At 42.7% G+C, this 12,767-nt stretch overlaps 2 protein-coding genes across 3 annotated transcripts in view; one reads left to right on the top strand and one right to left on the bottom strand.

The window, feature by feature from the left end:
- Nucleotides 1–435, bottom strand: part of LOC144020545 (uncharacterized) — a 42,588-nt gene extending 42,153 nt beyond the window's left edge. The window contains exon 1 of the mRNA XM_077524132.1: nt 166–435. The gene's annotated coding sequence lies outside the window, so the exon portion shown is untranslated. The remainder of the gene's footprint in view (nt 1–165) is intronic.
- On the top strand, nt 11–12,393 carry fbxl18 (F-box and leucine-rich repeat protein 18). 2 transcript variants are annotated; one of them, XM_077524133.1, is made up of 9 exons: nt 11–462; nt 1,326–1,519; nt 3,622–3,971; nt 4,827–4,962; nt 5,729–5,998; nt 6,992–7,424; nt 9,703–10,087; nt 11,633–11,851; nt 11,944–12,393. In XM_077524133.1, exons 1-9 carry the CDS (start codon nt 399–401, stop codon nt 12,098–12,100), a joined length of 2,208 nt encoding a protein of 735 aa, XP_077380259.1. In that variant the 5' UTR covers nt 11–398; the 3' UTR covers nt 12,101–12,393. The 2 variants fall into 2 exon arrangements, with proteins under 2 accessions (XP_077380259.1, XP_077380260.1); XM_077524134.1 differs by having other exon boundaries at nt 14–444.
- Nucleotides 12,394–12,767: the final 374 nt, after the last annotated feature.

Genomic DNA, 12,767 nt, shown 5'->3' with positions numbered 1-12,767 from the left:
AATGCCGTGTTTAGACAAGTGGGCATACACAACGCATTATTTTGAAGAAAAGTTGGGGGTTGACTTCCCTTTTCGTGTTCTCGTGATTGTTTGTAAATAAATACATTCGTTTTTACACATCTTAACCAATACTGAACACTAAATTAGAAGTCGACTAAAACTCACCCATTTTGAGTTTGACAGGTTGCCTTCATCTTGCTTTGTACTGATCGACTCATCGGAATTCGATAGCTGTGACCTGCGTTGAGTGCAACGCGTAAATTCTTCCGCCATCTTGCAGCGGTGAATTATGTCCGTGCTCCCAAAGAAGGCGAGCGAGAGGAGGTTAGGGGGAGAGCCCGAAGCCCGAAAGCAAGCATGTCTCGAACGAACACCTGACATTTAAATAGTAGCGCCCCATGGGGTCCAAGGTGAGCGGCGCCGGTGACCTTTCGGACGTCAAAGGTACGACACGTTCACCAGGTGGGATGTTTAGCAATTTAGCGGCAACACTGAATCGTGTTAGCATGTGGGGCTAATTGACGCATCGCCAGGTGATTTTTTTTTTTTTTTTTTTTTTTACGACTTCGAGTCCAAATTTTCTACCTGTTTTATGACCGACCAAATGGATATTATTTAGTTTTAACGAACGTTATGGCTAAAAGACAGTTGGCGTGAATCACTTTCTCGACTGTCGATTAAACGCCTCCGTCTGAAGGTTTTTCAGTTTTCTGTAACTTCCTGGTTTCCGTGATTGTATCAAAAACGTCAGCGATAAAACAAAAAAGAAATAAAAAGCAAATAATAGCTCGTGTAACTCAAGATCATCTTTCGTTTTCATCACATGTATTTTTTTTTGTCAATAATATGTTTTGAAATGTAGAAATTATCCCCAAAATGGAAAATGTTGTCATAATGTAGCTTAAAGGGACACGTGACTCATTGAGCCATTTTCAACAGTAAAAAGCTAATATTTTGTCTCCAATTATTAATGTGGTGATGTCATTATTTTTCATGTACAATTAATACTTTAAATAGTCATTTTCTACTTGCTGTCTACTTGCTTGCAGATGACATCATCTGTGTTGAGGAAGTAGGTAACGGCCAATCATGACTCGCCTGTTTTCTGTGTTTGGTCAGTAAACTGAGCCATGATTTGTCGTTACCTACTCCTTCATCACAGGTGATGTCATCATCAGTCGACAGCAAGTAGAAAAAAATACTTTTTAAAGGTATTAATTGTACCTGAAAAAATAACGAAGTTATCAAATTAATTCTGGACCAAATATTAACCCACAAATGTTGTTAATCTCCAATCACGCTAATCAATGTGTTAATTAATACAGGCCAGCCCGAGGAGGACCCCGCGATGGCGACGGTGGGCATGTCCGACCTGTCGGACGAGATCCTTCTCTGCATTCTGCGCTACGTGCCCGTGTGCGACCTGCTCGCCAACGTGGCGCCCGTCTGCCAGCGGCTGCAGACGCTCTGCCGCGACAAGAGTCTGCTGGCGCACGTTTGCCTAACCGAGGAGTACACGGTAGTGTTCGTTTTTTATCAGCCATTTGATCAATTTAGGCTCAGTTTTAGTCCAGTTTCAATCACGCCTGTTAGTTTTTAGTCCAATAAATCATCATTTTATTTGTCTGAGTCAACAACAACTGTCAACGTTTTAGTCAGGACAATCATTGAACTCCTGTATTTATTTTTAATTAATTTATTTTATTTTTTTTGACAGCAGATTATGTTGAACATTTTGGATCTAAAACTCGTTCACATAAAATTTCCTCACATCTTTTTGATGGAAAAAGAACCTGACACACAATTACAATATATCAACAAGTGGCTACTAGAGGTGTGCAAAATTTCCGATTCTTAGATTATTCACGATTCGGCCGTGGAACAATCGAGAACGATTCACAAACGTCCAAATTCCGATTATATAAATATGCCAAGGGAAGCGAAACGAGCGAAAAGTACGCGGAACTGAAACGCAGTAGCGCGCGCGGTCTTCGGGACGCTTTTTGGGACGGACCGAGAGTACACATCCACAACTCACGCCTCGAGATTCAAAACAACAACAAGCATGGCTGAGCTGACCAACCCACCTCTTCATGACATCAGACCTGCTCCGAAAAGGCAAACAACTTGAGGCGGAAGTATCAGCTAGCTGGCTGCAGTGCGTCGGTTAGCGTTCTACAGGGCGCCGCGCAGTGATACGAACGAACGAACAGAAAAGTAGTGGCTGGCGGTAATGGCGTCTGACTTTATTCAGAAAAGAGTATTGTGGTGGAAATGTATCACGCTTTTGAAAACAAAAAGTTTTTAGAAGAAAAACGCTTTATTTCCGAGACCCCAGCCAACTTGCTGGACTATTTTCTTTTTTATTTTCTTCTCGTCCAACGTCGAACCAGAACTGGTGTCACAGAACGCTGTCAGAAAGAAGTCAGTGCTGATCGCACACACGGGAGGTGAGGATCAAATCGAGATTCATGTTAAAAAAGCCGAACGATCCCATTAATGTTTACACGTTCATCTTTACACAACTTAAAAAGCAGGAAAGCACTTTTTTTTTTTTAGGCATTTGTATTGAAGTAGTAGTTCACATTGTCTTTCATTTATACCTCAATGCACTTTTGAGTGGACTTAAAAGCTGTTGTTACAGAATGAGGACTTGAGTATTTTATTTACTGTTTTGAACTGTTAACTTGATACTGAAATAGTAGTTTATGTAGGCCTGAGAGGACTTTTGTACTATTTTTGTAACTAATGTACGAAACATTAAAAGCACCAAAATACATTGTTTTTTTTCTGCTGCCTGGGGGGGAAATCAATAATCGTTTTATAATCGAATCGTAGCCTCTGAATCGTAATCGCAATCGAATCGTGAGGTGCCCCAAGATTCCCACCTCTAGTGGCTACTATGGCTCCATGCTACAAGCTAGTGAGTTAGCCAGCATGACCGGTCGTTAGCGGTCGGATTAACATTATTGTTGGAACTAGTGTTGTTCCGATACCGATACCGGTATCGGCAGAGGTGCCGATACTGCATTAAACAGTGGTATCGGTGACTACTCACAAGTAACATGCCGATATCATTAATTCTAACGCTAATATAGGATTTTGGATGGGGGAGAGAGAGAGAGATCTCTTGCCATTATCCTAGATTTTAAACATAGAAGGGCCAAAATATGCCTTGTGAAAATTAAGCTACACTAAAAAAAAAACAAAAAAACCTAGCCACCAGAGGGTGCTAGAACTGCAAAAACGGAATTCAACCTGATTTTTTTAATAGATGTGCTGCTTTTAATGTCGTGAATAAATTATTTTAATATCGCGATATCACGATGTTGCCATTATCATCCTTTTTTTTTTTTTGTGTGCATGTTGCACTCGCTAGCTGCAGATTTGAAAGGGGGCGTGTCACAGTGACAGATTAGCAGAGATAAGATTTTACGAAATCATATCATTTTTGTCTCGCATACGGATTTAGTCCAAGTTATTGTTTAATTATTAATGAGGGTTTTAGTGTAGTCTAGTCTAGTTTTAGTCCAGTGAAAAATGTGTGTTGACGAAACAATTTTTGTTCAGTTTTTTTTTTTACGAAATTAGCGCTACCCCTCCCCTCACCTTCTTGCGCAGATGAACGAGGAAACGTTCCGCCACGCGCTGCGGCAGCTGTCCAGTCACGTGCGGTCCCTGAGCCTGAACGGCGTCTACTGGCTGAGCGGCGGCGCGTTGGACGCGGCGGGGCGCTGCAAGGCGGTGGCGCGCCTGGACGTGAGCGGGTGGCGGCTGACGGCGCCGCGCCTCTCTCGCCTCGTGGCCTCGCTGCCTCTGCTGCGCTCGCTGGCCTTCGACGTGCGGCCGGGCTTCGACGCCGCCAAGCTGGCGGGCGAGGCGGTGGACGGGCTCAGCCGCCTGGCCGAGCTGCGCCAGACGCTGCTGACGCCCAGCTACGGCGTGGTGCCCTGCTGCGCGCAGCTACGCAAGTAAGGAGGAGTTTGCGCTGCTGAGAGAGAGGGAAAAAAAAAAAAAAAAAAGTATCATCTGGTCGTCATTTCTATAGTCTCGGTGGCCGTGGACATCCTATGGCATTAAAAAAATAAATAAATAAAAAATACATATTTATATTAAAATACAATTTAATAAATTCAAATCAAACATAACTAAAAATTAAAAAAAATAATTTGAAAAAATTAAATTACAAATGCAAATTTAATTAAAAGTAAAAAAAAAAATAATAATAAATTTTAACATAAGTTTAAAATTAAATTCATGTCAGAAAAAATATGTAAAGGTGATGTTTTTAAGTTGCTATATATATACACATTATTTCTTAAAAAAAGTTGTGAAAGTAAAAAAAAAAGGGGGTTGTGGGGGTGCTGGAGCAAATTAATTATAAATACAATTTAATAAATTAAATTAAAATGCAAAACTTAAATTACAAATATAAATTTAAAGTAAAAAAATAAATTTACATTTAAAATAAGTTTAAAATTAAATTCATGTCAGAAAAAAATATGTAAAGGTGATGTTTTTAAGTTGCTTCTGTTTAGTTGTGATATTTAAATATTTAGTTGTGATAAAAATATAAAATGAGAGAAATTTAATTAAAATGTCAGATTACAACTGAAAATGGCATTAAAACAAAAAAATTAATCTAAATTAAAAAAAAATATATATACACATTATTTCTTTAAAAAAAAAAAAAAAGTTGTTAAAGTAAAAAAAGGGGTTGTGGGGGCGCTGGAGCAAATTAATTATAAAGCACTGAAATGTCATTTGGACGTGCCTTTCCCCTCATGCAAGTGCAAATGTGGCGTTGCGCGTTTGTACGTCATTAGGCTGATGCTGCAGTTCGACATCGCGGACGTGACCAGGGAGGGCTTCGGCGTCAGCTGCCACCTGATGGTGGGCCAGAGCAGCGTGCCGCACTACGAGCAGCTGGAAGAGTTCAGCGCCCGACTGGCTCCGGGAGAGGTACGCTTTCAAAACACGTCTTTATTTATTTTTTTTTATTTTATTTTTTTTACTTCAGTTTGACTTTTGGTTCAAGGGTTATTAGCATGTGTTAAGCTAAATTTAAAAATAATAATAATAATAAAATTCAAGAGCAAGTAAATAGATCCCTAAGTTTTCTAAAATTTCAACATAATTTTTTGATTTTTTTTTTTAAATAAAAAGTGTAGGGAGTTCCTTTTTTTTTTTTTTTATTATTTAAAAAAAATTACAAAAATTGCAGAGCTTCCATGGTTATTAGCATGTTAATCTAAATCTTTCTAAAATTTCAACACAATTTCTTGATTTATTTATTTTTAATAAAAAGTGAAGGGAGTTCCTTTTTTTTTTTTAATAAAATAGAGTGGAAATTTAAATAGATCCATAAATGAAAATTCCCCGTATTTTGCTGAGTGACAAATGCATGCGAATGTAGCTAATTTGCAGTTTTTTGGTAGGGTTCGTAAAACGTTTCAAGAGATCTTTGCAGAGGAAAAATTGTCTGAATACGTTCCAAATGTGTTTACGACAAATAAAAACTGACTGAACATCTTCCAATTCCAAAATTCGCTACGTTCGCAAGTATTCACTGCTCGGTTAGATACCATCAGATAAAAAAAAAAAAAGGCAAATATCAGCACCGATAATTGGCCCGGCCGATAATTGGTCTATCCCTAACGCATATAACAACAAACGCGCTACATAAGACTGGTTTGCTAACGGTAGCCATGTTTGTCGGTCCCTGCAGGTGAACCAGACGTTGCTTCTGCTCTACCTGGCCGTGTTCAGCGTTCACGTTCCCGAGCGCCTGCGCGTTTTCCTGGTGTCGGTCCCGGGCCCCAACCCGGCCCGCTGGCCCGCCGCCCCCTCGCTGGCCCGGAGCCTGGGCCTCCGCGGCGACCTGGAGGCCCTGCAGCTGCCCCGCTCTTGGCTGGACCCCTCGTCGCTCAAGCGGGCGCTGGAGGGCAACAGCCCCAAGCACCTGAGCTTCAGCCGATGTCCTGCCCTGTGGCCGCAGGTGTCCGTTTTCACATTTCCAAGATCCATTCCATTCACGTTCATTTCATGCAGTTACCAATTTGATTTTTTATTTTTTTTTATGGAAGACATTATCAGAAGTATCAATGCTTCAAATATCAGATTTTTTATTTTTTTTTTTAAATTAATCAATTGCATTCAAAATTTCTGCTTCGAATTGTGGTTGATCTTCTCTTATACTCTGCTGCCCACTGCTGGCCGTTTTTGTAATTACTAGGGATGTAACAATATCCAAACGTCACGATACGATATTATCGCCATATGAAGCTCATGATACGATAATTGTCACAATATTGTGGGGAGGTTGGCAATATTTAAAAAAAGGTCACAATACTGAAAAAAAAAAAGAAAAAAAAGAGCTCACACTTAAAAAAAGCACAATATTGTGCTTTTGTCCATACCAGCAATGTTATTATTATTATTATTATTATTATTATTATTATTGTTATGTTGTTAATGCACATATTGACTTTATCCCTTCATCTGACAATTAGTGTAAATTTTCAGCATAGAAGGGCCAAAACATCCCTAATGAAAATTAAATTGCACTTAAAAAAAAAAAAAACTAGCCACCAGAGGGTGCTAGAACTGCACAAATGGAAATCAACCTGGCTTTTTGAACAGATATGTTGCATTTAAATATCGTGAACATGTCGATATTGTGGCAGTTTTAATATCACGGTATCGCGATATCGAGCTTAACGTTACATCCCTAGTAATTACTACCATTTTTCATTTTCATTTTTTCACCCATTCTTTGCATTTGAGGTTGCATCAAATCCTTCTGTATGCTCTAACATAAAAAAAAAAAAAGAAAAGAAAAAAAACAAAACAAATAAAAACGTCTTTGGCACATTAATACAGTAAAAATAGAACGTATTTATACGTTTTTGGCAGAAAATGAGTTTGTGTAATTACTGCAAGTACTGTGATCGTACTGTGACCGTTACTTACCTGCCTAACTACTTCCAAGGTGTTCGAGTCCTTGTTGGAGGGCGGCGTGCGAGACGCCTCGCGGCTGCTGAGCCTCAACCTGAGCGGCGTCAACCACGCGCCGTACTCGGAGTGCCGCGGCGCCGACGACCAGCTGCTCCCGGACAACGTGAGCCGACTGGCTTCCCGCTGCGTCGGCCTGCGCCACCTCAACCTGATGCACACCCACTACCATCACGACGAGCGCGACGACCACGCCCTGCCGCCGGCCCCGCCCCATTTGTGCACCAGCCTGGCTCGGCTCCGGCACCTCCGCTCGCTCGCCTTGCCGGCCTGCGCCCTTTCCGACGGCGTCCAGTCGCATCTCGGCGCCGCGCGGGACTCGTCCCTCGCGGCGCCCCTGCGAGGCTTGAAGAAACTCCCTCGAGTGGGCGTCCAGAACTACAAAGTTGGCTCGGAAACGGGGACACAAGGTGGGTGGGTTCCTTCACCCTCTGTTTTACTGGATTTTGACTCATTTTGCAAGGCCGCACACGATTGCTATAAAAGCATGAAACCTACCAAAAGAAAGATTCAAGTCTCTTCTTTAACCAGGAAAAAAAAAATATTTGTATCTGTTTCCGTTTCGTAGCAATTAGCATTAGAATATAGCTAACTTTCATCAATATTCACATTCCTGGTGAAAACACTGACCAAAAGAGCTTGTCGCAACATGGCACTGGTTGATCTCTTATACTCGGCTGCCACCTGCTGGCCGTTTTTGTAATAACTGCCATTGCTTCAAACATTCTCTTCAGTTGAGAGGCTGCATCAAAGCCTTCTGTATGCTCTAGCATTAAAAAAAAAAAACCCCAAAAAAAACAAAAAAACGTATAAATACGTCTTTGGGAGCAAATGAAAGCAATATGTTATCACTTAAGTGTCAATTAACGTCAGCATGGATGAGATAAAAACGTTTTTTTCCCGTAATCGAGCAGCCCTAATATCACGCTTAAAAATGGGAAATCCGATTCTTTTTTTTTTTTTTTTTTTTTTTTTTTTTTTTTTTTTTTTTTTTTTTTTTTTTTTTTTTTGAAGAGCTCAGAATTGTTCATTCGGTAGTCTTACCGATTCAACGTCTTGTCATCATTGCTCTTTTCCTTTTTTTTTTTTTTTTTTTTTTTTTTTTTTTTTTTTTGTGTGTGTGTATGTGTGCGTGCGTTTGCGTGCGTGCGTTTGCGTGCGTGCGTGCGTTTGCGTGTGTGCGTTTGCGTGCGTTTGCGTGCGTGCGTGCAAATACGTATAAATTTATACTCATTCATTCACCTAAAACCTTATAAATATCCCATTACCCTTCGCCTTAACCAGGTACTTCAGAATCTTGCCAGAGTCGTGAGATTTAAATGGTCAGGAGACCAGAGAAAAGGTCAGAAAAAAAAGAAATAAAGAGAAAAGAAAGGTAAATCAAAGTGACATCCAGCACCGACCAAACACTTCCTGCCTTCCCCATGATTACAAAATCAAAGTCTTACGCCAACCCCGGAAGCCTCTAAATTCCAGCAAATTTAGCGAGATCTCAAGAGCCCAGAGGAAAAACTAAAGAGAGGAAGGAGGGAAGGATCGATAAGGCAGAGTGAGATCAATAGAAGCCAGTACATCCAATCCATCAAAGTGAAGTCCAGCACCAACAAGACCCCTCCTGCGTGGTTACAAAACCGGAGTCTTATGCCAACCCCAGAAACCTCATACTTCTAATAAATTAAGATCTCAAGTGACCAGAGGAAAAACTAAAGAGAGGAAGGAGGGAAGGATAGATAAAGAAAAGTGAGAACCACAGACACCAGCACCAACTGATTCAAGGGGCTGTGGGAGGGAGAGGGTACTTCTGTTGAGTTTCAGTAGATGCTGGTGCGACGGATCTGGCATGCATAAGGACCACCACCAAAGAGAGAAGCCGTCAACCGCGGTCCAGCAAAGCGAGCACCCCCCCCCCCCCCCCCCACCCCCCCCGGAATCCCCAGGCCGCGGCAGCACCAAGGCCACCCCCAAGCCACCCGAGCGGACACCGGTCAGCGAGCCGACCCAGATACCCGGAACACCCCCGCCCCAGCCCCGGCCCACACCCCCGAGCCCAAGGCCGCAGAACGAGGCCCAGCGGGCCCCCACAGCGCCCCACCGGTCCCCAGCCCCCATCCCCCCACGACCCCCCCGCACCCCACCCAAACCCGCCATCCACCACGACCCAGGCCCCACCACCCCCGACCCCCAAACCCCCGAACACACCCCGACCCCCAGCACCCAACCCCCCACCCACCCATACCTCCACCCCCCCCCCAAACAAGCCGCCCCCCCCCCGACGGCCGCCACCCCCCCCCCCGCGAACCCGGCCCCCCGCGAGAACCCCCCACCCCCCCCCGGAAACCGGCACCGGGCAGCAGCGCAGAGAGGGAAGATGTGCCCACCCCACCTCCAGCCGCGCGAGATTTGCACCGCGGCGGGAGGGGGGAAGCAGAGGAGGAAGCACCAGGGGAGAAGGCGGGACACCAGGGAAATCCGATTCAATATGGCTTATTCGATTTTTTTAAAAAATTTTTTTTAATTTTTATTTTTTAAACCCGGCCCTAGGAAATACCATGAATCTGTTGTTGACCACCCCCCACCCCCCCCCCCCCCCCCAAAAAACAACCCATGGAATACTTTTTACTCACGTCATCATTTGGAGTACTACTTTCCACTTGAATCAATCTTTTTGTCTGCTCCGCCCACCTGTAGGGGAGAGCACCTGTGGAATCGGCCAGCTGGCCTCGGGATGCCTCTCGCTGGAGACCTTGGAGCTCATCGGGCCGGGTTTCGTCTCGGCTCTGCCCCGCCTGGAGCCGTGCGCCCGGGCCAGCGTGGAGCCCCGCGGCATGTGCGCGTGGGCCCGCGGCGTGGGCGACGCCCACCTGGCGGCGCTGGGCGGCTTCCGGCGGCTGCGCCGCTTGACGCTGGCCGGCCTGCCCGGCGTCCTCCGGGGCACGGGGCTGGCCCGGCTGGCCGCGCGCTGCGAGGACCTGCGGGCGCTGTCGCTCGCCAACATCGGCACGCTGAAAATTATGAACTACAACGCCGCCCTGCTGGAGGCGCTGAGGAACTGCTCGCAGCTACGCGAACTCCGGTAATGGGGATGCGAGTTTCTCGAAGTAACAGGAAATTTGGTAGTGTCTGTCATGAGTAGGGATGGAACGATATCCAAACGATATGATTATTATCATAGTATGAACCTCACAAAACGATAATTATCACGATATTGGTGGGGAGGATGGCGATTAGGGATGTAACGATATGTTAACATCACAATACGATATCATGATATGAAAGAGAGAATATAGCTAAGTTTCGTCATTATTAACTCATTTACTCCCAAAAACGTATAAATACGTTCTATTTTAAATATTGCCATGCCCCCAAAGATGTATTTATACGTTTTGGCTTTGATGCAGCCTCTGAACTTCTGAACTGAAGAGAATGCTTGAAGCAATGGTAGTTATTACAAAAACGGCCAGTAGATGGCAGCAGAGTATAAGAGACCAAAAAGCTCTTTTCCCCGTAGTTTTAAACAAATTTGTAAATAATGATGAAACGTAACCATATTTTAATCCTAATTGATGCAAAATGGAAAAAGATAGAAATATACTTTTTTTCCTGATGAAAGTAGAGGCTCTAAACTTTCTTTTGGTAGATTCCATGTTTTTATAGCAATAGGACACAATATTCTATGGGTCTTGCAAAATCAGTCAAAATCCAGTAAAATAGCGAAACTGTCCCGGGAGTGAATGAGTTAAATAAAAAAGAGCTTGTTGCAACACGGCCCTGGTTGATCTTTTATACTCTACTGTCACCTGTTGGCCGTTCTTTTGCTTTAAGCGACCTCTTCATCTGAGAAGCTGTATCAAAGCATTCTGTATGCTCTAGCGTAAAAAACAAAACATTATTTTAAAAAAAATATCAAAAGGTATAAATACGTTTTTGGGAGTGAAGGACAAAGTATTAAAAACGTATTTATACGTTTTTGGGTTTGAATGAGTTAATATTGAGGCGCTTACTTGATTATTCAACAACGCATCGAGTTCCTCCACATATTGACTTATTGAATTACGTTCCCCTTCATCTCACCATTATGGATTTTAAACATATAAAGGACAAAACATGCCTTGTGAAAATTTAACTGTATTTAAAAAAAAAAAACTAGCCACCAGGGGGTGCTAGAACTGCACAAATGGAAATCAACACAACTTTTTTTTTTTTTTTTTTTTTTAACAAATCTGCTGCTTGTAATATCGTGACATGACGACGACAATATAGTGAGGCGGTTTTAATGTCACGTGATTGCCGTTACCGTTGCATCCCTAACGCATCCCTAATTTTTAATGAATGTAAAACACCATAAATCATGCTGTTCTTACGAAGCACTGTCTCAAATATTCTCCAATTTCAAAACTGTGAATGTACAGGATGGTATGGCAAGAAACGTTTTTTTGGGAGGAGCAACATGGCCGCCTCGCGACCTCAAAATTCTTGGCCTGTTGGCTATCCAGTCATATTCAGATCAGTGTTGACATGACACAGGAAGTCTGCCATTTTGGTTGAACACTTTTGCCTCATTAGCATCCTTTTTTTTTTTTTCTTTCTGAATGGTACTTGTTGCGAACGCGTGTTTCAGGTTAGAGCAGCCGTACCTGAACGCCAACCGGTCCTTCTTCGACGCCCTCTCCCGCTGCTCCCGCCTGCAGCGCTTCTGCCTCATCTCGCGCAACGGCTCCTTGGAGGCGGCGGCCGCCGAGTCGTTCGTGGAGCGCTGCGGCCGCCTGGTCGTGTGCCACGTGTTCACCGGTGGCACCTTGGCGGCCTGCCGCGATCTGCAGAAGACGCTCCTCGACAGGTCCGCGTTCCAAAAAAAAACAAAAAACAAAAAAAAAAGTCCAGTATTTATTTCATCGTTGAATATTTTTTCCTGTGTTTTCTTGTTTGCAGGTTTTCCTCGCAGCGTCCGGGCCTCTCGGCGGTCGTTTACCCGATCCAGCACGAAGACCTGCCGTCCGTCATCCGGGACATCCCGCTCGCCCTGTTGGACGGCACCACGTTGTTCCAGAGTCACGTGGCCCAGCCGTCGCGCATGTCGCCGTGGTGACGACAACGCGATAACGCGCTTCCAAACAAGTCATTGGTGCTGAAGTTTATGCTTGAAAAAAAAAAAAAAAAAAAAAGACTGCTAACGTTAGCTTGGTATGCCTCAAATGGAGTTGCGTTTTGTTAGTCAGATTAGAAAGGAGGCGTCTTTCAAAACTTTCAATTTTGATTTTTTCCGGGGCGTCAAAAAAATAACGTGCCACTCTTTGCTAAGTGCCAATTTAATAAAGGATGTATTTGTTTACAAGCATATATATTGCACCTACAATTTCAATAAATTATTTTTTTAAATGACTTGATTTTTGTGTCCATCACAATAAAAAATAAAATAAAAGCAAAAAAAATACAATAAAAAAATAAAATACAAAAATTATATATATATGTTATAAATTGTTTTAAAAATCTTTTTTATTGTATTATATTTTTTTTAAAGGGATTTAATTCTGAATTTTAAATTTTACTTTGTTTAAAAAAAAATACTTTTTAAATGTGTATTTATTGCTTCTCATTGTCATTTTCTGATTTTTATTTCAGTTTTGTTTTTATTGTAATTTAGATGGAATTAGTTTAAACATTCTTTCCAAATTTTTTGATGGGGTTTTGTTTTGAAATACTATTCATGCAAAGATGAATACAAAAGATAAAAAACAAAACAAAAAAAAACCGAT

Source organism: Festucalex cinctus, chromosome 6 (genome assembly GCF_051991245.1).
Source record: "Festucalex cinctus isolate MCC-2025b chromosome 6, RoL_Fcin_1.0, whole genome shotgun sequence".
Lineage (NCBI taxonomy): Eukaryota > Metazoa > Chordata > Actinopteri > Syngnathiformes > Syngnathidae > Festucalex > Festucalex cinctus.
This window is presented reverse-complemented; position numbering and strand designations above follow the sequence as displayed.

Bases quoted from the DNA above. Each gene is read 5' to 3' on its own strand.
- fbxl18 (XM_077524133.1), top strand. From the start codon at position 399: ATGGGGTCCAAGGTGAGCGGCGCCGGTGACCTTTCGGACGTCAAAGGT. The intron at 3,972-4,826 runs GTAAGGAGGAGT...GTACGTCATTAG, and splicing joins TGCTGCGCGCAGCTACGCAA to GCTGATGCTGCAGTTCGACA. The intron at 7,425-9,702 runs GTGGGTGGGTTC...GCCCACCTGTAG, and splicing joins CTCGGAAACGGGGACACAAG to GGGAGAGCACCTGTGGAATC.